General features: G+C 45.4%; 1 protein-coding gene across 1 annotated transcript in view; it reads right to left on the bottom strand.

Moving 5' to 3' along the window:
• Positions 1-27,886, bottom strand: part of CDH1 (cadherin 1) — an 84,117-nt gene that overhangs the window by 4,808 nt on the left and 51,423 nt on the right. Inside the window, exons 4-14 of the mRNA XM_004744529.3 lie at positions 21,577-21,720; positions 21,293-21,448; positions 20,384-20,528; positions 18,247-18,422; positions 17,862-17,990; positions 15,499-15,681; positions 13,798-14,042; positions 7,523-7,668; positions 4,072-4,296; positions 3,522-3,752; positions 517-647 (exon numbers count right to left, since the gene is read on the bottom strand). Coding sequence (XP_004744586.1) covers positions 517-647; positions 3,522-3,752; positions 4,072-4,296; positions 7,523-7,668; positions 13,798-14,042; positions 15,499-15,681; positions 17,862-17,990; positions 18,247-18,422; positions 20,384-20,528; positions 21,293-21,448; positions 21,577-21,720 — 1,911 coding nt within the window. The remainder of the gene's footprint in view (positions 1-516; positions 648-3,521; positions 3,753-4,071; positions 4,297-7,522; positions 7,669-13,797; positions 14,043-15,498; positions 15,682-17,861; positions 17,991-18,246; positions 18,423-20,383; positions 20,529-21,292; positions 21,449-21,576; positions 21,721-27,886) is intronic.

Raw genomic sequence — 27,886 nt, 5'->3', positions numbered from 1 at the left:
GAAACAAAATATTACAATAGAGTAGTTGCTTTACGGCAACAATAATTTGATGTTTATGGCCTGAGAACAGCAATGAGAAGACTAGGCTCTGGAGTCCAACTACCTGGTCCTCGCGCTTCCTACCTGCCTCTGTGACTACCGGCAAGTCACTTACCCTTTGCCTCTGTTCATTCATCTGGGTGCTGAACAGAACAATACTATTGCAAAGGCCTACCTTCTCCTGACCATTGCATTTTCCAAATACAGAGATCTCCATTTAGCTTTTTATTTATCATGGTTTTTTTTTTTTTTAAGATTTATTTATTTATTTATTTGACAGAGAGAGAGAGAGAGAGAATATCACAAGTAGGCAGAGAGGCAGGCAGAGAGAGAGAGGAAGGGAAGCAGGCTCCCTGCTGAGCAGAGAGCCCGATGCGGGACTCGATCCCAGGACCCTGAGATCATGACCCGAGCCGAAGGCAGCGGCTTAACCCACTGAGCCACCCAGGCGCCCTTATCATGGTTTTAAAGATGTACCTGATCCTCTTCTCCGCCTCCTTCTTCGTCATAGTAGTAAACGTTGTCCCGGGTGTCATCTTCCGGGGGCAGTAAGGGCTCTTTGACCACCCCTCTCCTCCGAACAAACAGCAGAAGCAGCAGAATGAGGACTGGTGTGGGGGAGAGAGAGCGAGGACAACCATAGGTCAAGACGGCCATAAAAAGCCCCTATCACAGAGCATTGCCGCCCTGCCTACCAGACAGATGGAAGCCACACAACCCATTGCTGATGCTCACACACTGGAAGTTAGTGTATGCGGTCAGTGTAACATCGTGGACAACTGCATGGGAGCTGAAGTGTGGTCTTTAACTGGCCTTAAACCAATCAACCATTTCCCAGCATCTGAGCTAAAATGCTCCCAGCAGAGGAAATGAGGGACCAAGGCCCTGAGGCAGGAGCATGATGGGCAGGACTAAGGAGAGGCGAGGTCAGCGTGGCACACGTAACAGGGTGAGCGAGGGAGGGAGAAGCGGACAGGAGTTTAGAGGGTTGGCAGGAACATGGCAACTACTGAAAGGTCTTTGGCTTTGATTCTGAACTGGAACCACTGAAGGTCTGTGAGCAGAGGTGGGTCAGCCTAAACGTGGTGGACAGATGCGTATTATTTTTCATCAGTTCCAAGGAATGGGACACAGACCATTCAATCACCTAGTATATTCCTTATTTTCTCTTAAGAATCGCATAAGCAAGCACTAAAATCTGTTTAATTTTCCAAGTTTTCGTCTGACCTTGGGATACTTGTGGGATATATACAATTAATAATTAATTGTTAAAAATTTTTAACTATTTCTTGTGACTGAAAAATGTATGATTCAGTGTGTGGTTTTTTGTTTGTTTGTTTGTTTTTGTTTTGTTTAAATAGGTGCTTGTGCCCGATCTCTAAAGGACACCTACTGAAGCCATCTTGCACTGAAACAGGAGGCTGCATAGATTTGGGGGAAAGATTTCTTGCAAGTATCCAACCTTCCTATTGTTTTTTGAAATCAGCAAGATTCCCAGACTTTCCACAGATAAACAATGTAACTTCACTGACCACAATTCACAAAGAGGAATATGGAGTACTTGCTCCATGGGCCAAGATAGGTCTCAGCACTGACGATCCAGTACCTAACACCACGTAAGATGCAGTCACCATCCTGGTGGAGCTTCGAGCCACTAAAAGCACTAAAAGGTTTATTGTTTCCAAGAAGACCCTACTTATCCAACATTACTTAAATGTCACTTAAAGTACGTTATCACTCCAGGAAGTACTGCCCCCCACCCTGTACCACCACCTCAGCACTCCCACAGATCTCCATAAAGCCTGGCACCAAGCAAGCAACCTAACACTAAGGGATGCCAAGAAAACCTTCATATCCTGGCGTCTTTCTAGTGTAATCTTCGTAAGTTTATAAGTTCTATGTTGGCCCACAGGGAACAAGGAGTTCTAAGTCTGAATGCTGGCACTGCCTCTGCTCTCAACACTGTTCCACATCTGAACATTCTGCAGTGTCACTCTTATCCCCTGTGCCTAATGCAATCTATCCCAAACACATTGAGGTAATGCTATTACTCAAAAGTCAATTATTTTCAGTGTAATAACGATCTTTAACATATTCAAGTACTACTTAGTAGCTGCCATCCCCAAAGCTGACCGGCCTAGGTGTGAGGGGAGTCGGAAGGAAACGGCCAGACAGGGCTTGTACAAGGGCGCCCATGACGATGGCAGAGGAAGGGGATTCACCTCATCTCACAGTGGCAATAAAGCCAGGTGAACTCTGAGGAACAGAGGTCCAGAAAGCTCACTGAATTCTGAATGACACTCTCCTTCCTTCTCAGTTTTGAGGGAACACAAGTAGCAGAGGGCAGGAGCAAAGCAATCTGTGAAAGCAGCAAGCAGTGGGATTAAGAACGTCTGTGTTGAGTCTAAACTGAAACCCCAGGGTTTTTGCCACTGCTCCCTCTAAGAACTTTCTTCTACTCCAGCCTCACAGGCCTCCTCTTTGCCCTTCACAGTGCCATCGAGCCTTCCTCTCTGTGCCTTCACTAGTGTGGGAACCCTCACGAATGCCTCCTCTGTCCATCTGGATGCCACCCGCCTCTGTCCCAACCATCCTACACCTTCCATCAAAACTTCCTTGAGGGTTAACTCACATCCACCCTTTCTGATAGTAAAAGCATTCATGACCTGGACCACCCTTTCCAGCCCCGAAATTATAAACTATTTTTGAAAATTTTCTAAACAACTTGCCATCACCAAGTTTTTAGAAACCGTCACGGCAACCGTAGGGTCCAGTTTCTAGGTGGGACCAGGTGGTAACAGTTTCAAAGACTATGACAGGAACTGACACAGCTCCCCCCAGTATTCTTTTCCCCATTCTGTCCTTTCAGTCACGGATACTCACTGTTCACCCTTCATTCCACCCCCACCCGATGCCAAGGTTTAAATGGGCACACGGCCATGCACACGGAAATTCTCAGTGTGGCTGTGTTTGGGCCATTGGGATGGGACTGAGGGTGACTCATGTCATTTCCAGGTATGTCCTCCCCACGTTCTCCAGCAACCCTTCTCCAGGATGGAATGTGGACTGTGGAAGCAGAAGTGGTGGAGGTGAGCTGGAGAGCTTGGACCATGCTGATGAGAAGAAGACCCTCAGGCCTTGCTGCTCTAAGCTGGTCCAAGGACCTGCAGCTCCTGCACCACCAGGGAGCTGGTGACAAATGTGGAATCTGTGGTTCCCACCCCAGACCCCTCCCAGATGACCAGCTCAGAATCCTCATGCAGCTGACTGCATGTCCTCTGCATGACTGTTATGTCCTTGAGCATGAGCAGCACTCCCGAGGGACTGACAGAACAACACAATAGAAGGACTGGGCTCCTAATGATCTCATGGAACAGGGCCACCTTCCAGTCTTGGCCAACTTATCTCTGAACCATTCAGTAAGGGACAGAGCTTCCCCGTTTTAGAAGCCCAAGGCTGAACCGCCTGGCAGGCATACGTACTTAGTAAAGCGAGGATTCCTCCGAGAATGCCCAGAATGGCAGGAACCTGCAAGCCTGCCTCGGCGTATGGCGCCACCCTCTTGCAGTTGTTGGTGACCCCTTCGCAGTCGCACACGTACACATCCAGGGTGGTCACCTGGTCCTTGTTCTGGTTATCCGTGAGCTTGAGATTTATTTTGTAGTCACCCAACTCTAAGGTTTTTCTTGGCTTCAAAATTAGAGATTCACGGGCTGGAGAAAGCAACAAAAATGAATGATTGGACAAGGGGAGAAAAAAGCCTCATTCTAGCATAAAATTATTAGGGTCAAGAAAATGGAGCTGCCTGGGTCACAGATTACTGGACAGTACTTAGCAGAATCAGATACCAGAAAGGAAAGGGCTCTTTGGTGCACGCCTCAGATGTAGAAGGGGTTAAGTGCACACACGTCAAACTGAAGGGTGGCGTCTGGAAGTTAAGAAGGGAATTTCAGAAAGGGGGAGGGTAGGAGCAGGGACGGGAACAGGGAAAGCATGTGGTCAAAGTTCCTGAAGTAAGATTCCAGTTCCCACCTTGGTCATTGTACTCAATGGTCCAGTTGACACTTGCCCCATGCGTTAGTTCTGCTGTGAAGGGAGATGTGTTGGGCGGAAGATCTGGGTCAATGATGTTGATGACATGAGGCTGTGGATTCTTCTGGCAGAAGTCCATATTTCGAGGTTCTGGTACAGGGCCATTGTCATTCACATCAGAAAGGATCAGGAGGAGGGTTCCCGTTCCAGTAGCAACTGGAGAACCTAAGAGAAAATACACAGGAAATACTATGGCTCAAGAACATTCATGGGGTACCTGGGTGGTTCATTGGGTTAAGCCTCTTCAGCTCAGGTAATGATCTCAGGCTCCTGGGATTGAGCCCTGCATCAAGCTCTCTGCTCAGCAGAGAGCCTGCTTCCTCCTCTCTCTCTCTCTCTCTGCCTCTCTGCCTACTTGTGATCCCTGTCTGTCAAATAAATCAAGTAAAATCTTTAGTTAAAAAAAAAATTCATGAAGCTCTACTGCCTCCCATCTGCCCAAATCCCAATCTTGGTTTGACTCCTTAGGGACCCATCAGCAGGCGCCCCCCCCCCATCACGGGGCATCTTCACTTCAGCTCTGGCTGCTTTCTGACATGCTTTTCCCCTAGTCTGACAGCAATTATTCAAATTATGCTCACACAAAGGACACCCCCTTCCATCTTCTACACATACCTTTACGCACCCATTAAACTTTAACCCCTCTAAGAATTCCTCATTCCATTCCCCCCCACCCCACAATTCTCCCTTTTCAGAGCTTCTATGGCTTGAAGGTCATTATCAAAGAGTTGAGCTTTTTAAATTGCTGCAAGGTGCTTTTGTAAATAGATTGAGGGTGGGGGAAGACCTGGCCACGTCTGTGTGGATTTCTTTTACCTTCTGACATAGCATCTAGCATACGGTGGTTAAAAAAAGTAAACACTCAAGTATAACCATCCATGTTAGATTATTATGGAAAAAAAAACACAGGACTCTTATCTTGAACCTAGAAAGGGTTATACCCGGGTAGCAAGACTATAGTGCTGCTGTTGTGTGTGTGTGTGGTTTTTTTTAACCCTATAAAAAAAAATCGTGGTTAAAACAAACCACATAGTATAAAATTAACCATCTCAACCATTTTAAAGTTCATTTCACATTTTAGGTTCAACAATGTAAGTATGTTCCCACTGCTGTGGAATAGCTCTCCAGAACCTTGTCATCTTGCAAAACTCAAACTCAGGACCCATTTAACAACTACCTACTTTCCTTTTCCTCCTAGCCCCTGGTTACCACCATTCTACTTTGTCTCTATGAATCAGACTGCTTTCAGACCTTAAGTAAGTGGAACCATAAAGTATTTGCCTTTTAGTGACATGGCTTTTACTTAGCATAATGCCCCCAAGATTCATTAAGGTTTTAACTTGTGACAGGATGCCCTTCCTTTTTAAAGGCTTAACAATATTCCATTGTATGCATATACCATATTTTGTTTATATATCATCAAATCTTTTTTATCTTATCGTATGTATTTAAAAAATAGGTAGTGTCATTTACAATTTTTTTTCTTTTTTAAAGATTTTTATTAATTTACTTGACAGAGAGATCACAAATAGGCAGAGAGGCATACAAACAGAGAGGAGGAAGCAGGCTCCCTGCTGCGGAGAGAGCCCGATGCGAGGCTCGATCCCAGGACCCTGGGATCATGACCTGAGCAGAAGGCAGAGGCTTAACCCACTGAGCCACCCAGGCACCCCTCTTTTTTTTTTTTTTTTTTTTTAAGATTTTATATATTTATTTGACAGAGAGAGATACAGGGAGAGGGAACACGAGGCAAAGTGGGAGAGGGAGAACCAGGCTTTCCGCCAAGCAGGGAGCCCAATGCAGGTCTGCATCCCAGAACCCTGGGATCATGACATGAGCTAATGGCAGATGCTTAATGACTGAGCCACCCAGGTACCCCTAAAATTTTTTCTAATTAAAAAAGAAGCTAATAGATTTTTTAAGAAGCCTCATTCTTCTTCCTCGTAGACTTATATTAAAAAGTACTGAGTCACGCACAAAGTGACACTTAAAGGAATCATTCGCCACCATCATACCTGAGCCACGATTATGAGGTCAGGGGTCAGCCAACTAAGGTCTTCCAGGCAAATTAAGAAACATAGCTGTGCTCATTCCCCCTTTACAGATTACCTATGGATGTTTCTAGGCTGGAAAGGCAATCAAGACCACATGGCCCGTGGACACTAAAATACTTATTCCCTGGCCCTTCGTTTACAGAAAGTCTGCCAACCCATGTTCAGGAGCCATTTCCTCCACCTACTTCCAGGCCAGGCTGGAGAGGCTGTTTCTAAATAGCCAGCCAAGGGAAACACTTGCACGCAGAGGTCATGGACAAGGATGTTTCCTTACGAAACTCAGAGGAGTATCGAGTAAGTAAGTGGAAACCACCCCAAGTGTTCTTTGATGTGTGAATGATTAAAGTATGCAAATCCAGATAACATTAATACAAAGAGATAGATTTATAAGGTGTCAAAATATATCTGGGTCTTTAAGACATATTATCCATAATAATAAACTAAATAGCAAATAAATTCACTTTCATTTAAATCAACATATACAAAATAATGGCTTTTTAAAGTTTTTTAGAAGATGATTTTTATTTACTTGACAGAGAGCGAGCGAGAAAGGGAAGACAAGCGGGGGAGTGGAAGAGGAAGAAGCAGGCTTCCTGCTGAGCAGTGAGCATGATACAGGGCTCGATCCCAGGACCCTGATCAGGATTATGACCTAAGCCAAAGCCGGACGCTTAACAACTGAGCCACCCAGGCACCCCCAAAATAATGGTTTTTGTAATAAAAACAAAACCAGGCTGTAAACTAGATAGTGGCTTTATAATAAACTCTATTTCTATATGCATGTAAATGTATTCAAATACAGAGTCTGGAAGGAGCCACATTTTACTACTAACGATGAGGATAAAAATTACGACAGTCCTGATAGAGCATACTCTCTTCTAGGGCACTTTTACATAAATGAACTCATTAAAAATCCAGATGGGGGTGCCTGGGTGGCTCAATGGGTTAAGCCGCTGCCTTCGGCTCGGGTCATGATCTCAGCGTCCTGGGATCGAGTCCCGCATCGGGCTCTCTGCTCAGCGGGGAGCCTGCTTCCCTCTCTCTCTCTGCCTGCCTCTCCAACTACTTGTGATTTCTCTCTGTCAAATTAAAAAAAAAAAAAATCCAGATGGGATATTATCATTTTACCAGATAGAGGAACAGAGGGACATAAGCTTTTGTCTTAGGATCTAGACCAAGGTAGGAAGGGTTCAGGTGTAATTATTTGTACTTTGAAAACCATATGCCTTTAAGAAAACAAGAATGAACTCTGGCCTCCAAAAGCAGGGTATGGGGTAATGGAGCACACCGGCCAGGAGGGTGTGATGGCAAAGGTCACACACTAAGGGCAGCCTTACCATTGTCAACGGCTATGATGATGGCCTCATACGTGCTGTTCTTCACATGCTCCGTGTCCTCTCTGTCCAGCTCAGCCCGAGTGAAGATGGCACCAGATTCTGGATTAATCTCCAGCCAACCGGCAGCATCCCTCCAAATCCGGTACCTGGGAAGGCACAAACTCTGCCTTAGAAGAGTACACTGGACAGCACCTCGGTGAAGAAGGCTAAGGGTCCTCAGCGCTCATCGGTCCCATCGACAGCCAAGCATGACCACCCATGTCCCCTTCGAGTCGCAGACCTCACGTTCTTTCACTCAGAAATGCTTCAGCGTGTTAGCCCCTAAGAACAGAGGCATTTTCTTCCATGATGATGATTTAATTTCAGGAAACAGAACTTGGATATCATACTCTTATTTAATATATGGCACATATTTAAATTTTCCATTTCCCCAAAACTGTCCTCCAGAACATCCCTGCCCAGATTCGGGATCCATCCATGCCTGACATTTAGACGTCATGTTTCCCTAATTTGGAACTAGTCCTTAGCCTTTCTTTTCTTTCTCAACACTTTTTGGAAAAGTGTAAGCCAGGGGTGCCTGAGTAGGGCAGTCAGTTAAGCACCTGACCCTTGGTTTCTGCTCAGGTCATGACTGGTCAGGAGATCAAGCCCCACATCCAGCTCTACACTCAGCACGAGTCTGCTTGAGGGTCTTTGTCCCTCTTCCTCTGAAGTAAAAAAATCTTACAGCACCAACAACAAAAAAGTCAAGTACAGGCCACTTGTTTTGTAGAAAGCCCCTCAATTTGGGTTGGTCTGATCATTACCCCCTAAGTAGTTTTTCTTATTTTTATTTAAAAAAAATTTTTTTTAAAGAGTTTATTTATTTATTTGAGACAGAGAGAGAGCAGGAGCGGGGAAGCAGAGTGAGAGGGAGAAGCAGGCTCCTCGTTGGGCAGGGAGCCCGATGTAGGGCTTGATCCCAGGATCCCAACCTGAGCTGAAGGCAGATGCTTCATGACTGAGCCACCCCGGCACCCCTCCCTCCTAAGCAGTTTCACATTATATGAGGTAAAGGGAAGCAAGAAGAGTGTGGAGATAATATATCAATTATATAATCGTATCAATCAGATTAGGAGGCACGTGAGAGCTATCCTTTTCTGGGTGATGTTCACTTCCATCACTTGGGGAAGTGACAGGCAATCAGAACTCTTTACAGCCAAGGTACCTTTTTTCTCACGGTAATTAATCTATGACCTGAGAGGAGAAAATGTCACAATAGCCTGTTCACCGAAGTTTCATCCAAGAGATTTAACATCGATGGACAATTCTTGCCTGAAGCAACGAATACTATCCTATGTGAGTGCATGTGTGTTTTAAGATTTATTATTTGTCAGAGAGAGAGAGAAAGCACAAGCTGGGGAAGCAGCAGACAGAGGGAGAAGCAGGCTTCCTGCTGAGCAAGGAGCGTGATGTAGGACTCAATCCCAGGATCCTGGGATTATGACCTGAGCGGGAGGCAGACGCTTACCCAACTGAGCCACCTTGATGTCCTGAGCTTTTTTTTTTTTTTTTTTGGTTTGTTTGTTTAATATTTTATTTATTTATTTGACAGAGAGAGAAAGACAGTGAGAGAGGGAACACAAGCCAGGGAAGTGGGAGAGGGAGAAGCAGGCTTCTTGCTGAGCAGGGAGCCTGACCCAGGGCTCAATCCCAGGACCCCTGGGATCCAGACCTGAGCTGAAGACAGACACAACCAACTGAGCCACCCAGGCACCCCCTGATCCTATGTGTTTTCTAAAAGCAGACTCTTCCAGACCAGTTACCCGAGGGATACGGGTACCTCACAAACAGTGACAACATGCCCCCCAGCACCCCTACCATGAGCATGAGGAGGTCTGGGTTGACACAGTGGCCCGAGGGTGGGATGCAATACTGACCTATGTTGGTAGGTGCCAGAGAGGCTCAAGTTCCTTCCGGTCTTACACAGCGAGAAAAAAGTTTTACTCAAAAAATCCTGTTAAGCTACACCTTATTAAGTATACCAGAAACATTCAGTCAGAGAACAAAGGCGTGGAAGACAGAGATGGGGCGCCTGGGTGGCTCAGTTGGTTAAGCGTCTGCCTTTGGCTCCGGTCACGATCTCAGGGTCCTGGGATCAAGCCTGCAGTTGGGCTCCCTGCTCAGTGGGAGCCTGCTTCTCCCTCTCCCTCCACTTTCCCCCAACCATGTGCTCTATATAAATAAATCTTTAAAAAAAGAAAGAAGAAAAACAGATACACTGCTCAGTTATCTGCCAGGGTCATGGAAAGACTCAGAAAAGGAAACAAATAACTTAAGGACACAAGGGCCTTGGATACCTGTATGTACATCCTCACCTCTTTACAAGTGCAAAGCCTTGAACCACAGAGTGGTCTTTACTCCAGGGGTTAGGGCCTCTACACACAATAGTAACACTTGGTCCCTGCACTTAGTCCAAGAGAAGGTTGTTGTTGTTGTTTAAAGATTTATTTATCTGACAGAGATAGAACGCACACACACAACTGAGGGAGAAGCAGACTCCCCACTGAGCAAGGAGCCTGATGAAGGATTCGATCCCAGGACCCTGAGATCACAACCTGAGCCAAAGGCAGACACTTAACCGACTAAGCCACCCAGCTGCCCCTCAAACAGAAATTTAAAATTGCTCATCTCACTACTGTCGACCTAGCCTTGAAACCACACACTCCAAGGCTTCATCACTGAACAAAAGCCCAACAAAGTTGTCCCTGGTTTTCCACTCTACTTTTCAAGTTTGATTATAAACACATCTTACGAAGGGCGCTTGGATGGCTTAGTTGGTTAAGCATCCAACTTTTTTTTTTTTTAAAGATTTTATTTATTTATTTGACAGACAGAGATCAGAAGTAGTCAGAGAGGCAGGCAGAGAGAGAGGAAGGGAAGCAGGCTCCCCGCCAAGCAGAGAGCCTGATGCGGGGCTCGATCCCAGGACCCTGAGATCATGACCTGAGCCGAAGGCAGAGGCTTTAACCCACTGAGCCACCCAGGCGCCCCAAGCATCCAACTTTTGATCTTAACACAGGTCTTCACCTCAGGGCCGTGGGTTTAAATCCCACCTCAAGCTCCCCACTCAGTGGGGAGTCTGCTTGAAATTCTCTCTCCCCCACTTCTCCAGTGCCTTTCTCTCTAAAGTAACTAAATAAAATCTTTAGGAACATAAAGAAAAGCACACACTGTGTTAGTGGGGCACCACGAGTTGTAGCGTCTGTTGCTATCTGGGCTGTGGGGTGTGGGTTGGGGCGTCCAGCCGTGGCTCTGTACCACACTATCTCTGTGGGACTCAAAAAAGACCATGGGGTGACTAAGAATGTGTGGAGGCCAAGGTATAGCCGCTGCAGCAGGTGCCCCGTGAGGGACACCAAGTTCGTGCAGGGCAGGACCCGAGAAGGTTGTGCCTCTGGCCTACATGAACAGCGTGCCAGGTGAGTGGCTCAAGGTCTCCAAGAACACGTGCACCCTCAGTTCATCAGGTAAAGGGTGAGGAAACACATCCACACCAAGAGGAAGACAGAGGAGCTCAACCATGTCCTGGTGGCCACAAGGAAAGTGGCAGCCAAGAAGGACTGAGCCCCTCCCCTTTGTATATAATAAAGCCTTTTTGGAACTTGGAATGAACACACACACATACACACACACATTATTGGCCCTTTTATTTTTGACCACTTAGAAGAAATCTTCGGATTATGATCGTATCTTGAATATGTGGATGAAATGAAATATTTTATGTATTTTAAGATTTTATTTTATTTTTTTAAAGATTGTATTTATTTATTTGACAGAGATCACAAGTAGGCAGAGAGGCAGGCAGAGAGAGAGGAAGGGAAGCAGGCTCCCTGCTGAGCAGAGAGTGGGGCTCCATCCCAGGACCCTGGGACCATGACCTGAGCTGAAGGCAGAGGCTTTAACCCACTGAGCCACCCAGGCGCCCCTTAAGATTTTATTTTTTAAGTAATCTCCACACCCAATGTGGGGCTCAAACTCACAAGCTCAAGATCAAGAGCTCCACTCCACTGACACTCCACTGACTGAGCCAGTCAGGTGACTCTGAAATTACAGTCTATTTTAAAGCAAATCCCAGATGCCAAAAGATTTCTCCTCTGGGGATGCCTGGGTGGCTTAGTTGTTAGGCGTCTGCCTTCAGCTGGGGTCATGGTCCCAGCGTCCTGGGATCGAGCCCCTCATCAGGCTCTCTGCTCAGCGGGAAGCCTGCTTCTCCCTCTCGAGCTGCCCCTGCTTTTGTTCCCCTTCTTGCTATATCGCTCTCTGTCATAAATAAATACAATCTTTAAAAAGATTTCTCCTCTAAATATCTTAGCACATATCTTATATAGGAAAAGTTAAAAACAAAAACAAACCAACAATCAGAATGCCACTAACACATCTTACAAAAACAATTACTTAACGTCATTGAATGCCAACTCCATGTTCAAATATCTCGAATTGACTCAAGGGTGTCTTTATAGTTGGACTGTTGAATCTATATTCAAGTGTCGTCTACACATTGCCCTTGGACCGCCTGCCTGTTAGTACTCTCTTCCTGCACAGCAGTCCCCCTACCCTTTTGCCATTCACTGATTTCATGGAAAACATTGCCATTTGTCACAGAGTTCCTACATTCTGTGTTTGGCTCACTGCCTCCTTGTGGCACTTAAGTAGTTTCTTCATTCTCTGCATTTTTTAAAGATTTTATTTATTTATCTGACAGAAAGAGAGAGAGAGATCACAAGTAGGCAGAGAAGCAAGTTGAGAGAGGGGGAAGCAGGCTCCCCGCTGAGCAGAAAGCCCACTGCGGGGCTCAATCCCAGGACCCTGAGATTATGACCTGAGCCAAAGGCAGACGCTTTAACCCACTGAGCCACCCAGGCACCCCATTCTCTGCATTTCTTCAAAATCGGATCCTAATGTTTGACTACTTCCTGTCCCAACTTTTGTTTTCTCCAAAACCGTTTCCTCAGTGGCACTGTGCGCACACCGTTAATCACATGAGGTGGCTGGCACGTTATGTCATGCTGTCCTTGCCTTTTTTTTTTTTTTTTTTTTTGGTAATAGTAAATGTTAACATTGATCAGAAGGTTTTGGTGTTATTAGTCTCCATTGAAAATTTCCCCGTCACCCTTGATGTAAGGACTCAGTTCTAGCAGCCTTTAAGATCACTACCTGCCCCCTTTGTTTAGTTCATTCTGTAGAGGGCACATCCACCGTCTAGAGGTATTCAGGAGCTCTTTCCCTTAGTACAGAATCGGCAATAAAAAGTCTCCAGAATAGAAGCACCTGGGTGGCTTAGTCGGTTCAGCATCTGCCTTTGGCTTCGGTCACGATCCCAGGGTGCTAGGATCAAACCCCACATAAGGCTCCCTGCTCAGCAGGGAGTCTGCTTTCCCCTCCCTCTCTGCCTCTCCCTGCTGCTCGTGCTCTCTTGCTCTCTCAAATAAATTGATAAAATTTTTTTTAAATTCCCAGAATAACCTTAAAAGTTGAAGTCACACTTAAAAAATCTTTTTGTTTGTTTGAAGTTTAGTAAGTGAAAAGCACTGATATTAAAACACAAACACCCCTCAAAATAAGAACATACTCAATTAGTAAGCAAGACGGTACTCCAGATTTGTAGAACGTTTTTTCTAAATAGTTCATTGTTACAGTTTTCCTCTAAAGCAAATATTAACAGGTAGGAACCTCTCTGTGAAGAGGAAGTGGGCTCATTGGCCAAGCCCTGCTACCCCCGGAAATCACACTATTACTAACAAAGACACATGTGTCATGTTGGGATTTGGGCTCTAGTAACTTTTTCCTAGCCAAATCCAGCCCTCAAAAGATGAAGGATGTTCTTTGTCATACATGGTCGCGGGTGCTGCTGTTGGTGACCACATGTGTTTTCAACGTGGGTGGGTGTGATTTAGATTACAGAGGCGCCTTCCAGTTTAAAAGGAGAGGAAATCATGAACTACTTTTAACACAACGGCATTCATTTCAATTAAAAGCACATTCCTGCCTCACTGCATTACCTTGAAGAGAGGAAGCACAATAAACCTAGAATGGCTATCTATGGAGGGAATGGAAAAGATGTGAGGAATGGGAATTTAAAAAAATAAAAAAAAGAAAAGAGCCAAAAGAGAAGGGTCTTGCACAGACCAACGATGATAAAGCTCTATGAACTAAGTATTTTATACACATTCACGCAAGCACGCACAAAGACACACAGAGTTGCTGCCAGTCTGTTGAAAAATTCTCAAACTTACGTTATGCTCTGTTCCATGAACTGGTCTGGGTCCTTGGCAGTGTAAGACGTGATTTCCAGGCCCACGCCAAAGTCTTCAGGTATGTTCACTTCCTTTGGGCAAGGCACAAAGACAGGGGCTTCATTCACGTCCTCCACGTCCACAGTGACAGTGGCCGTGGAGGTGGAGAGAATGACCTCAAATGGGGCTACATTCACGACGGTCACATACAGAATATACTGCCGCTTGGCCTCGAAATCCAAGCCCTAAGGAGCAGAAACAAAAGGGGTTAAGAAATACATTCTTTGTTAGTGTTTAAAAAAAAAAAAAATGACACGCTTAACTACTGCTGTGGCTGGCACTATGTCATGGGTCTCTGATCTGGCTGCATTAGGAAAAAGTTAACTTGAGAACTTCTGAAGAAAATAAAGGCCTACACCCTGACCCAGTGAACAGTAATCTCCCCCCCCGGGGTGGGGGGCAGGAGGTGATGTTTTTCAAAAGCTAAATGCAACCATATTAAAGATAAGAACCCTAGAGGAACCTGGCTAGCTCAGTCCTTGAGTGTCTGCCTTCAACTCAGGTCACGACCCCAAAGTCCTGGGATCGAGCCCCACACCAGGCTCCCTGCTCAGTGGGAAACCTGCTTTCCCTCTCCCACTCCCCCTGCTTGTATTCCTGCTCTCACCGTCTCTCTCTCTCTCTAATAAATAAAATCTTTAAAATAAATAACAAGAGGTAAGAACCCTAGCAGAGAGTAACAAACTATGTGAAGCCTTGAACAGCACAACCCAGTAAGCAAACACTAGCACCTTAAGTCATCTACTATCCAAGACTAGTAAGAATGTTGGTATGCTATGTGACATGTGGTCTGTGCGAGAGCAGATGGACAGAAGACCCTACTCCTGACCTCGCTGACCTCAATTAAATTTAGCAACAACATGCAGTTCAGTTATCAGCCAGCAACAAGGTCAAAGTCCAGGTGGGCCATTTCCCAGCTGTGTGGTCCAGGCAACTATATCTCTGGGTCTGTTTCCACACCCAGATACATACGAAAAAGAACTAGTAGGTAGAGTTCCTTTAAAGAATAAACTGGAAACTTTTGTGAGGGACTTCGTGTATGGTAGGGGTTCATTTTAGTGGTTTCTTTTGTTGGTAGCATAGACTATGCTGACATCAGTGTTCGGTGGGAGATAAGGTTATGTAGAAAAGGTGCGGCAGAAACGAACAGTCTTGCTCGCCTATTCAACAGGAAGTCTATGTTTAGGGGCTGGATCTCTTTTAACCAGAGATCTGCTAACTTTGAATAACTTTGACAAGAGAATCACCCAACTTCTTAGTTTTCAGGTTTCCAAGACATCTTTCGAAAAGTCATGTGTCCCACTTCTAAAATAATCCAGCAAAATAGCAGAGACCAGTAAACCCTTCCTTCTTCTCATTTGCAAAATGGATATGGGGGTAGGCAAATGTTTCAGGGAGAAAGCCTTTTTAAAACAGATGGTACTTTCTCTCTCCTTGATTTCAAGGGGCTGCGTAGGAGCTTCTCACATGTGCCTGAAGAGTTGCTGCAAACCCCAAATGGCTCGCCAGAACCTGGGACAGCTGCCCACTCCTAACCCACCAACACCATGCTACTCTACTTCTGAAGGGACACCGAGGGACAAGGGAGCAGGCAGCCGGCTGAGATGTCAGTTTCTGCATCTTGCCAGGCACCATACAAACCTTAGCTGTTTTCAAAATGCCGTCGTTGGTTACTGGGTCTGTGGTGACAACAAACTGCTCATCGTTATTGTTCAAAATGGTGTACACGGCCTGCCATGCTGGGGTATTGGGGACATCGTCATCAGTGACTTTGAGTACGGCGATTTCAACGTTGGCCTTGTTCTCAGGCACTCGCCCATGGTACTACAGAGCAAAGAAGAAGATGAGTCACTTATGACATCCCAACACCTAATAGATGAGCCAGGTCCATGAGAGCTAAAGGAATCCTTCCAAGCAGAGTCTTGGAGAAAAGCCTACTCCACCAGCAGAGCCCCTACTTCCTGTTGGGGGAGCAGCCAATTCTGCTCAAGGTGCCTCATCCTTCAAGACTACCTGCATCCGTTTTCCAAGGATCTGACTACCTGAGCCCTCAGCACACTCTAGCCCAGCTGCTGACTGTGATCAGAATCAATCTCAAGACACTGTGGCTTACCCACTACTCCTCTCCTCTGCCACCATTCCTAGTGGCACCGACAATTTTCATAAAATGGATGTCTGGTCAGTACGGTCCTCTGCTTAAAACCCTTGATGACATCCCCTTGCACCAGGATAAATTCTAAAATTCTTACTTCCAACTCCAAGGCCTGTAGGACCCAACCTCATTTGGTTGACTACGGAGCCTGTTTTTCAGTTCTTGACAATTTTTTATTGATTCGGGGCATTTTGCATATGATGATCCCTCTGCCTAGAACACTCTTCCACTGCCCCCTACCCCACATGGACAACCTCATTTCAAGTCCTACCTTCCTATTATCATGGCTATTTCATATTTAATGAGACCGATATACATTTCACCACTTCTTGAGATGTAAACCTAACATAGGACTAAGAACGGAGGATACTAAATGGGGTAAAGCCAACCACAAATTTACTGAGTAAACCAGAAAAGTACGTAAAACTCTGGGTTGGAACCAAGGGAAAAACCTGTTCACAGCTGAAGGGAGTCCTTGGTTTCTAACAAAAATCTCCTGAAGACTCTACTAATACAAAGGTCATTTTCTAGAAAAACTAGAACTGCACGAAAGCCCATTAGGCAGGAGAAATGGGCAGAAAGGAAGGCCAGGAGCTGTGGGGGTGGCCGGTCTATGGCAGGCATGGCTGGCCTAGCGGGTGCGGCTCGGGCCCAGGCCCTGCAGGTGGGAGCAGGCTGCAAGAGACCTAGAGCAGAGGTTGGCGGTGCGTTCACCTCAAGCCCTGGCTTTCCAGTCAGTCTCTAGGATGCTGATGCTTTCCTCAGACCAGACCTTTCAAGTCTTACTGTAAACATCACTGGCTTTGTGAAGCCTTTTTGTATTCACAATGCCTAGATTAGGGTGGCAGATACTGCTAATTGCCTAGTAAATATCCACTCACCCCTTCTTCACAAATTATATTGTTGGGGGCAGCAATGTGCCCAGACAAAATATTTTATTTCCCATCTTCCTCGAAGACAGCAACTGCTACTAAGAGGTAAAGGAAACTTGTGGGATGGAACTAAGAAGCCTTGACTTAGCAGCAATGCCTTTTGCTCCCCATGCCCTTGCCTCCTCCCTGAATGAAGCACGGAGACAGCTGGAGCTGCAGCAGCCATCTGGGGCCACTGAGGATGGAAGCCATGCCCCAACGATGGTGGGACAGCAAGATGGAGTTTCCACTGAGAGTGTAGATACTCTAGCTCTAGGCACTTTGTGACACAAGAGAAAGTTTACCTTATTTGTTTAAGGTACAAGAGTCAAGTCTCTATTAATAACCACTGAGATTATTTCTAACTAACACAGTAAGATTTAGCATTCTTTCATGTGGCTTTTAGTACCTTCTATCCATCTCCATTTAACTGCACACTACAGTTTGTACAGGTTGTCCAACATCTCCCTAACTAGACTATCAACTCCAATGAGAACAGAAATTTTGTCTTATTGTGATAGTATCTCCAGTATGTAACACAATAAAACGTAGAAAATACTTGTTAAAAACGTAGAAAATACTTGTTCAGTGAATAACCAAAACCTGCTAAGATTTGCCAGCAGGATGCACATCATGAGGACATGAGCGCAACAGGTGCCTTTTTTTCTTTTTAAACTGCTCTCTTGAACTCACAACCCCAAGATCAAGAGTTGTATGCTCCATGGACTGAGCCAGGCAGGCGCCCCCAGGTGCCATCTCCAACTCTGCAAACCTGGGTCAACAGGGTCCACGCTGGGAGGACAGAGACGACTCCCTTCCCAATCTGCTGGTGTCTGAAAGCTCACAAGTCTGGGGAAAATCTTCAAAGGGTTCACCCAGGAGCAGCTGCAAAGCCAGGGAGGACCTTTCTCTGGAAACCATGCAGGGGGCTGCAGAATTACCGTGGTGGGCTGGAAGACGGGGGCGTTATCGTTGATGTCAGTGATCGTGATCAGAGCTGTTGCGGTTGTACTCAACCCTTCACCTTGCAGGTCGGCAGCCTCGACCACCAGGGTGTACGTGGGAATTTTCTGCAGAGATCAAAACCTGTGAGTCAGGACCAACAGCCACATCAAGCCCAGCCCAGGACATGGAAACATTTATTTGATCATTTGCTTCAATGCCAGCCTGCCTTCTAGGTATAAAACCTCTAGAGAGCTGTTTAGATGCAAAGCTCAAACCGTAAACATAAAGCAGCAAATGGCCTCAGCAGAGCTTTGTACTTTCCATGCGATGTAAGCTGATGTGTTTGCCCTCAACCCCCTCCAGAACCTCTTGACCCCTGACCTCCCGGTCCAGCCCGGTGGTGAGCACGCTGATGACTCCTGTGTCCTTGTTGATAGTGAACATCATGCTGCTGGGCAGGAGGGGGTCTTGGGTGACGATGCGGTAAGCGATGGCGGCGTTGTAGGTGTTCACGTCGTCATCCGCATCTGTGGCCGTGACCTGCATCACGGAGGTGCCTGGAAGTGGCGAGGGAGAGAAGGAGTCGGTTCGGCTGCACTTTGATTCTGGTCAACGGAGCTCAGCTCAGTTCTATCCAGAGTGTTACAAGAGGAGCCCTGGGGAGGGTGCTGTGTTATGGCTCCATTCTGACTTCTAAAAATTTTTACCAAAGTGGTAAGGGAGGAAAAAAGCATTCCATCCAGTGAGCAGTATTCCAATGACTCTGCTTTTCCAACAATTTTGGATGGGGGCTGAAGGTGAGGACGATGGGGAATAAAGAACCTTCAACTAAACACTGTTCCCAGTCTCCCATAGTGAGTGAATGAGGTGGAAAATAGTGAGTAAGTGAGTGAGGTGAAAAAAAAATCCCACCAATATCCCCACGTGGTGTCTGAGGCACAGCTTCACCAGAGAGAATGGTCACTAGAGATCACAGCCTTTAAGGTGGCAGAAAATACTTACAGCACATGTGACGGCCAAAGGACTAGTGCCCAAGACATCAACAAAATCCCTTAGGGCTCCACAGGAAAAGGACAAATAGTCCAAGAGAAAAATGGAGCAAAAGACTTGAAGAGACAAGTCATGAAGAAGAAACCCAAATGGCCAGCAAACATAGAAAATGCTAATAGCCCATTAATAAATCAGAGACATGCGATTTAAAATTGTACAGAGATACCAAGTGCACACTCAACAAAGCTAAGAAGTCTAACAATTCTAGGATATCGACTGCTGGCGGGAATATCAAGTGGTTCAACCACCAGTCACACTGAACAGGCATGTACCCCAAATAACCGAGCAATCCGCCATTATGGACACACACCCTGGACAAAGCCTCGTGAGTACGCATCAAGTCATATATTAAAGAATGTTCTGAGAACACTATTTCGAACAGCAAAAAACCGAAACAAACTCAAGTTCCCTCAACAGGGGAATAAAGGGCTTCCTATAAATATAAAAATAATAAATATGATGCAGCAGTGAGAATGGATGACCTTGACTGCTAAGGGCATCAACACAAAGAACTTTATGTCCGTAAAGCTGAAGGAGCAGGGGTGCCTGGGTGGCTCAGTGGGTTAAATCCTCTGCCTTCCGCTCAGGTCATGATCCCAGGGTCCTGGGATCAGGTCCCGCATCGGGCTTTCTGCTCAGCAGGGAGCCTGCTTCCTCCTCTCTCTGCCTGCCTCTCTGCCTACCTGTGTTCTCTGTCTATCAAATAAATAAATAAAATCTTTAAAAAAAAAAAAGCAAAGCACATCACAGAAATACATGTCGAGTGTGATTCCATGTATACAAAATCTGAAAAGATGCCAAAAAACCCAGATATTATAGAGGGGTACATATACACATGATGCACAAGATAAGGGGAAGCAAAGGAATGACTACCACCAAAGTCAGGGCAGTGGCTACCTTTACCACAGAGAGAAAAGAATGCATTCAGGAATGGCAAAGATTTGTTTATTAGAGAAGGTTCTTAAACTGATCCTTTTTGTGGGGAGGGGTGAGCTCTATGCCCAACATGGGGCTAGAATCCACGCCCCAAGATCAAGAGTCACATGCTCTACCAACTGAGCCAGCCAGGCACCGCTCTTAAACTGCTCCTATATATATATATATATATTTTTTTTTTTTTTTTTACAGATTATTTATTCATTTACTTTATTTACTTACTTTATTATGTATTTATTTGACAGAGAGCAAGAAGAGAGCACAGCAGGAACAGCAGCAGAGGGAAGAGGAGAAGCAGGCTCCCCGCTGAGCAGGAATCCCGATGTGGGGCTGGATCCCAGGACTCCTATTTTGTCATACACATTTCTGCAGAATGATGTCACACTCACACACACACACACACACACACACAGGCTTCCCAAAAAGTTCTGTTCTTATGAAGGACCTGACCCCAAACACTAGTCCCAACACTTTGAGGTCTGAAGAATCTAAGTGTCATTCTGGGTATTCAGCATCTTGACACTGGCCATACCTGGCAGAGCACCTTCCATGACAGATCCTTCAAAGACCTCCTGGGTGAACTCAGGCTTGTTATCATTCTGATCCGTCACAGTGATCACGATCTCCATTGGGTCTTCAACTGCATTCCCATTAGAAGACACGGCGTGAGAATAGAGCTGTAACAATCAAGTGAGGGTTATTTGGACCCCAACAAGGAGGAAGAAATGGGAGAAGTCATGTGAGGAGAACTCCAGCTGGCCTCCACTCCCTCCCACTCTCCAAGACCCAAGGATGGACACCCCCCCCCGGCCCCACAGAGAACTTTTCTCATACATGTGCTGCTGCTTCAGTGATGTCATGACACTGGCTGAAGTCATATTATGTAAAGATTCATGGGCTGCAGAACACAACCACCAGGTCAGAGTTCCCCTTTCCCACAGGAAGGTTGGGGAGCCAGACCTAAGACAAGACCGGAGGCCTAAAACACTCTCATTCCCAGCAGGGTAAAATTTGCTCTGGCTTCTCCCGTCTAGTGTCTCCCCCAGATTTTTCTGCATTTGGCCCCATGTACTACCCACGAGCTCCCCAAGCTCACAAAGCTACCAAGGCTCAGGAATGGCTTTTGCTCCCCAACATTGTAACTGGCCTCTTCGTTTGGATCAGGAACTTTAAGCCCCAGGAGTAAGTTGATATCTTCTGTCTAAACTCGTGTATGGTCCTAAGACGCCCCTCTCTTTAATCCTAACGGGAAAAAATCAACACCCCTCCTTCCCGTTTTCCAGATTCTCCTGTCATCTCCCCTTGTCAATGGGCATAGAGATATCCAATTAACAAGCCTCATATGTCCAGAGCCATCTGTTCTTGGGATCCAACATGGGTCGACCAAAAAAATTTGGAAGGATATGACCCCATTATTTGCATGCTTCTGAGAGGTACTCACGATGTACTTGGCGATTTGTTCTCTATCCAGAGGCTCTGTCACCTTCAGCCATCCCGTTTCTCTTTCAATAACAAATACACCAACCGGAGGTGTGTCAGCTCCTTGACCAGTGATGCTGTAGAAAACCTTGATTTCTTTGTCCCTGTTAGATTTGATCTGAAGACCAAACAGAACAAACAGAATTATCAAGGAAGGGTCCTGACATTGGGGTTTTCCCCCATTTCCTTCTAGGTCCTATTTTCTGCCAAACTGGTCCCAGAGAAATAGAGAACTTCTTTCTCTACCTGAACCAGATTTTTAGGAAATGGGCCTTTCTCGTTTTCTGGGCAGCTGATAGGAGGGATAACCCAGTCTCTCTTCTGCCTTCTGAGACCACGCTGGGAGCTCGGAAATGTGAGCACTTCGGTCTGGGTTTCAGAGGTAGCATCCTAAAAAGAAAGGGGATGAAGAACAAAATTAGAAAATTCAGGAGAGGTAAACAGGCCAAAACCAGTCCCACCTAACCAGCCAGCATCTCCAGCCTTCTCGGGGGCAGGTAATGGTTTTAACTTAATAACAAAACACAACACAATGAACTTCTCTGACATATCATAAAAACGGTGTTCCCTTTTGATCCTTCTAATGTCCAGAGTTCAAGTAATCATTATGTACACACAATTCTACTTTTGAGAGTTTATTATTATTTTCCAAATTATTTCAAGCCTAAATATATCTATCGTTTTTAATAGAACATTACACTCTGATGATTTGAATGTCAGAGTTTATTCAACAACTGAATATGCAAGCGTTTCAATTTTCTTTTCTGTTTTTCCTAGGGGCAGAAGTCCCCAAAGTGGAGTTCTCAGCCTGGATGAGTTAAGGTTTAGAAACTGCTACTAAGAACTACTTTGTGATCGATACCAATTCTATAATCTCATTGTATCATTTTATCTGTTTGGTTTCCATTTGTTTTAATAGAAGCTGTTGGCATGGGAACCAAAAACACCCTTTGAGACTTTTATTGAACAGTTTTCATGTGTGATAAAGAAAACTTTATGCACACACAGGGAAATAAGATAGTGGAAGATGGAAGAAAAATATCCTCCAAATTGTTTAAGTGCTTTAAAGTGACTAGTGGTAATACATAAAGGTTCTAGAGTACAATTCCATCTCCTACTCCCCACATAATCACTGATCACTGTTTGCCGAAGGTGATTCAAGTGCTACTTCGTGGCTTTTCATATCTGATTCAAAATGTACAAGATACAACTGCCAGTGCAAGACTTCTTCCGGGACGACAACTACCCTGCTGGACTACCCGAACCCTCGGTGCCCAGAACTGCCGAGTAGCGGGGACCATCATACTGTCCTAGAGCTCCCCCTGGGCTTTCATCCCCATCCAGGGCCCAACTATCCACCCTTCTGGCCAGACCATAGGTGCCATGGCTCCATTACCAAGAGCCCATGCCCTCCGGTTCCTGTAAGCCGCAGGAGCCAATACCAAAGAGGGGAAGAAGGTCGTGGCCCCGGAAGAGGACGGCCACTCACATTTGTGATTATGTAGGCTGTGGCAAAACCTGTATGAAGAGTCCTCACCTCAAGGCACACACCTGGAAACCCATACAGCTGAGAAGCCCTGCCACCTGACTGACACTGACGGCTGTGGATGGAAATATGCCCGCTCGGACAAACTGACCAGGCACCATGGCAAACACATCGGGCACCGACCCTCCGAGGGCCAAAGTGCAACTGGACCTTCTCCAAGTGGGACCAACTCACCTTACACACGAAGAGGCGCTTTTAAAGCCCAGAAGGGTGGATATGCCCCACCCTACCAGGAGAGAATTCAGTATATATACGTATTTTTTAACCTTTTAAACCGTACCCCCTTCCTCCCCAGGGGAAGGGAGGAACCCACCTGGAAAGCTCTATAACCACGGACAAGTTCCCAACAAGCCAACTTGTGAATAGATGATTGAGAGACACAAGGACACCAAAAGACAAATCAAAGAACCGATGAGGTCTGTGACTGGGTCTTCTATGATTTCAATGCTAAATCCAACTTGAATATTCCTGGACTTTAAAAACACCAAGTTTGGGCGCCTGGGCGGCTCAGTGGGTTAAGCCGCTGCCTTCAGCTCAGGTCATGATCCCAGGGTCCTGGGATCGAGCCCCACTCTCTGCTTAGCAGGGAGCCTGCTTCCCTTCCTCTCTCTCTGCCTGCCTCTCTGCCTACTTGTGATCTCTGTCTGTCAAATAAATAAATAAAATCTTTAAAAAAACAAAACAAAACAAAAAAGAAACCCCACCAAGTTTGTGACTGGAAGGTGTGGCTATCAGGGTATAAATTAGAGCCATGAGTTGGGGGGAGGAGGGACGACCAGAATTCCTTTGAATTGTGTTTCGATGCAATGTAAGTACAAATATCACCGTGTACTCTCTTTGCCTTCTAAAAGCCATTATGATGATATTAGAAGAAGAGGAAGGAATTCATGTACAGAAAATGGGTTTTTAATAACATAAATGATGATGCCTGGTGAGCTTGGTTCTAAAGGCATCAAACGAGGAATCCCAAGTTCTCAAAGCTGCATACTTTGACAAGCAAAATCTTGTTTTGTCTTTCAACCTACATTTATGACCTAAGTCAGGTAAATACACCCGGTTTACTTCTTTAACAGTTTTTTTTTTTTTTTTTTTTTTTAAATTTTATTTATTTATTTGACAGATAGAGATTACAAGTAGGCAGAGAGGCAGGCAGAGAGAGAGAGGAGGAAGCAGGCTCCCTGCTGAGCAGAGAGTCCAATGTGGGACTCGATCCCAGGACCCTGAGATCATGACCTGAGCCAAAGGCAGCGGCTCAACCCACTGAGCCACCCAGGCGCCCTACTTCTTTAACAGTTTTATGCAGAGGGGCGCCTGGGTGGCTTAGTCCTTAAGCATCTGCCTTTGGCTCAGATCATGACTGGGATCAAGCCCCGCACCGGGCTCCCTGCTTGGCGGGAGGCCTGCTTCTCCCTCTCCCACTCCCCCTGCTTGTGGGCCCTTTGTCTCCCCCCAGGTCAAATAAATAAATAAAATCTTTAATGAAAACAAAACAAGTATTTTTACACAGTCTGTTATGCACTGTGATTTCAGATGTGCAATAATTTGTACAGTGGTTTATTCCCAAGTATGCCTTAAGCAGAACAATTTTTGTCTATATAGTTCTGCTATATAGAAATTTCTCTAAATAGTTCTGCTAATACAAATTTTTAAAAATGCACAATACAGACATGAGTTAAGATGAGGTATCATCTCAGAATCCTTCCCAGTACTGCATTCCCACATACTGGTTTTATACACACACACACACACACACACACACTCTCTCTCTCTCTCTCTGCGTCCTTGGATTATTAATATTCCAGAGAAGTCGTCCCTCCTGAGCCAAGGGCAAGCTGCAGAACCAGGCTGCCTATCTGTGAATCCTCACTATGGCATTTGCAACTCCTGGGGACACTGTTTTACTCTGTTCCACAGTTCCCTAATATGGGGTATCATTGGAAGGATTAAATGAGTTACTAGTATTGCAAATAAAGCTCTTAGAATAGCTCCTGAGGGGTGCCTGGGTGGCTCAGTGGGTTAAGCCTCTGCCTTCGGCTCAGGTCATGATCCCAGAGTCCTGGGATCGAGCCCCACATCGGGCTCTCTGCTCCGCGGGGAGCCTGCTTCCTCCTCTCTCTCTGCCTGCTGCTCTGCCTGCTTGTGATCTCTGTCTGTCAAAGAAATAAAATCTTTAAAAAAAAAAAAAAAAGAATAGCTCCTGAAACATATAAATGCTCAACAAATAGTCATAATGACAGTTAGTTTGGCAAACACAGAGCTGTGGTTTTAATGGATGTGAGTTTGGGATTAGATACAACCCAGGAACAAAGTCTTCCAAGGACTGTCTGCAAATGTATCCTAAGCCTAAACAGGGCCATCTTGCACAGCCACGTGAGTGTACAGCATCAGTACGTGAACCCAGGTTCATCTGCCACACTGAAGAGGAAGACAAAGGGCACGTGTTGCTGACATCAGAACTGCGGAGTGTTTTCAGATCAAAAGAATAAAGAAATGATGAACACTGGCAAGAGGACATTAATATCTTCATGTGATTTTAAAGAGAACCATTCCTAAACATACTGAGCATGGAATTCGTCCCTCAGAAAAAAATCATACCAGACTGAGAAAATCTACCCGAAGATTAAAAAACCAGAAAGTTAAAAAGCGTAACTGACAAAAACTGTGTGTGTAGATATTTATATACATAGTACATAGCATGTTTTGATATATGTAAGATCTATGTATTTCATATGAATTAAAGAAGTGGGAGTGTCACCCTTCCTTTTATTTTTTTTTAAGATTTTAATGTAATTTTTTTTTTAAGATTTTATTTATTTGACAGAGATCACAAGTAGGCGGAGAGGCAGGCATAGAGAGGAAGAGAAGCAGGCTCCCCGCTGTGCAGAGAGCCCGACATGGGGCTCGATCCCAGGACTCTGGGATCACAACCCAAGCCCAAGGCAGAGGGTTTAACCCATTGAGCCACCCAGGTGCCCTAAAGTAATTTCTACACCCAACATGGCACTTGAACTTACAGCCCCAAGATCAAGAGTTGCATGCTCTACCAACTGAGCCAGTCCAGGGCCCCCCAGTACCCCTTCTCCTAATGCAGGACCCACAGGGTCTCTTGAACTAGAAACGAACCAAAGTGAACCTCAGCAGCTATGTTGCCACGTACCACTCAATATCCATTCTCCCTTTCTTATTTAAAAATGAACAAACTCCCAAGTATCTATACCTGTCTCTCTCCATATAGATACAGATATAGTTAGTTTTGTATCCAGCACTGTGTTCAAGTAAGAGAGTACATTTTCTTCACTGCATTTACAGCTAGGTATGGCCATGAGGTCAAGTTCCAACCAGTGAGATATAAGCCTTATTTGCTTAAGAATTCCATAGAGGTGGTGGGGGTGGGGGGGACTGGGACAGGATGCCTGGGTGGCTCAGCTGGTTAAACGTCTGCCTTCAGCTCAGGTCATGATATCAGGGTCCTGGGAAGCCCCTGCATCTGGCTCCCTGCTCCATGGGGAGCCTGCTTCTCCCTCTCCCTCTGCCTGCTGCTTCCCCTGCTTGTGCTCTCTTGCTATCTCTCTGTCAAACAAATGACTTAAAAAAAAAAAAAAAAAATTCCACAGCGTGAGTGTCTGGCTACCTCAGTTACAAGGCCAAGCCACATGTTGGATGTAGAGATTAATTTTTTTTTAATCTTTTAAAAACGTATTCCATAAAGACTTCTTTAAAAAGGTAGGCAGACAATTGAGTGATGCTTTTGTTCACTTTCTTCCTTTCTCCTTACCATCCAGAATGAAGATTTGATGACTAGAGCACCAGCAGCCATTTTGGATCATGCGGTACCCTTGAGGATGGAAGCCATATGTTGAGGATGGCAGAATAGAAAGGAAAAGAGTAACCTAGGCTCCTAATGACTGTAGAGTCTCCATACTGCCACAACTTACCCTTGAATTTCTTCAACTTGGCAAAGAAATACTCCATTTTGAATAAGCCACTGTCATTCATCATTTTCTGTAATATGCATTTGAACCTCATCATGATACAACAAAAAGAGAGGCAGAGGCAAAACTGGCAGATGTAGGGAGGAAAAGTTTGAAAAAACCAAGCTCAAAACTTATCTTTTGGTCATAGAAGCCTTCCACACACAGTTGTCCAGCAATAACTCACCATGCTTAACTTACATAAATGATGGAATCAGCTGGAGACTTGAGTCAAGGAATTATGTTAATAAACTGCTACTAAGGGCGCCTGGGTGGCTCAGTGGGTTAAGCCGCTGCCTTCGGCTCAGGTCATGATCCCAGGGTCCTGGGATCGAGTCCCGCATCGGGCTCTCTGCTCAGCAGGGAGCCTGCTTCCTCCTCTCTCTCTCTCTCTGCCTGCCTGTCTGCCTGCTTGTGATCTCTCTCTATCAAATAAATAAATAAAATCTTTAAAAAAAAAAAAAAAAAAAAAAAAAAAAAAAAAAAAAAAAAAAACTAAGTTAAGTTCTTCATTTTTCTGGTCTACCAGAAAAGAGGTAGATGTGGGAGAAAAGAATGTATCTATCAAGACTATTAAGCTCCTGCAATCTCAACTACCTTTGGGGAGAAAAACAGAAGCCAGCCTTAAAGACCTTGGTACTTCAAACATGTTCTGTATTTTTAAGGCAGTACCAGAATACAACTAGAATGGCCTCCAGAAAGACATTCTGGTAGGAAGCACAATGGAAACAGTTTAGAAACTAGCAAAGGTGTCTGCTTGGGTAACAATACCCAGAAACACTGTTGCCAAGAACTGGGCAGATATATATCCTTTCATTCATGGCCTATTCACCCATCTGTCCATTCAATATTTACAGGGTTCCTGGTGTGAGCCAGGCTGTGGGACAGGCACTACAAATACAACAGGGAAGGATCTCGTGCAGATTACAGTCCAACGGAACAAAAGCTTCCCGCTGATTCTTCTCACCCTATCCCAAGACCCTCCCCAGTAGAAACACAAAGAGTAAAATGAAATGGAAAAAAGAAAAGACAAAAATGT

The sequence above is a fragment of the Mustela putorius genome, unplaced genomic scaffold (assembly GCF_011764305.1).
Source record: "Mustela putorius furo isolate JIRA1106 unplaced genomic scaffold, ASM1176430v1.1 tig00000174_pilon_pilon_pilon, whole genome shotgun sequence".
Classification (NCBI taxonomy): domain Eukaryota; kingdom Metazoa; phylum Chordata; class Mammalia; order Carnivora; family Mustelidae; genus Mustela; species Mustela putorius.
The sequence above is the reverse complement of the archived record's forward strand: the minus strand, read 5'-3'. Positions and strand labels throughout refer to the sequence as shown.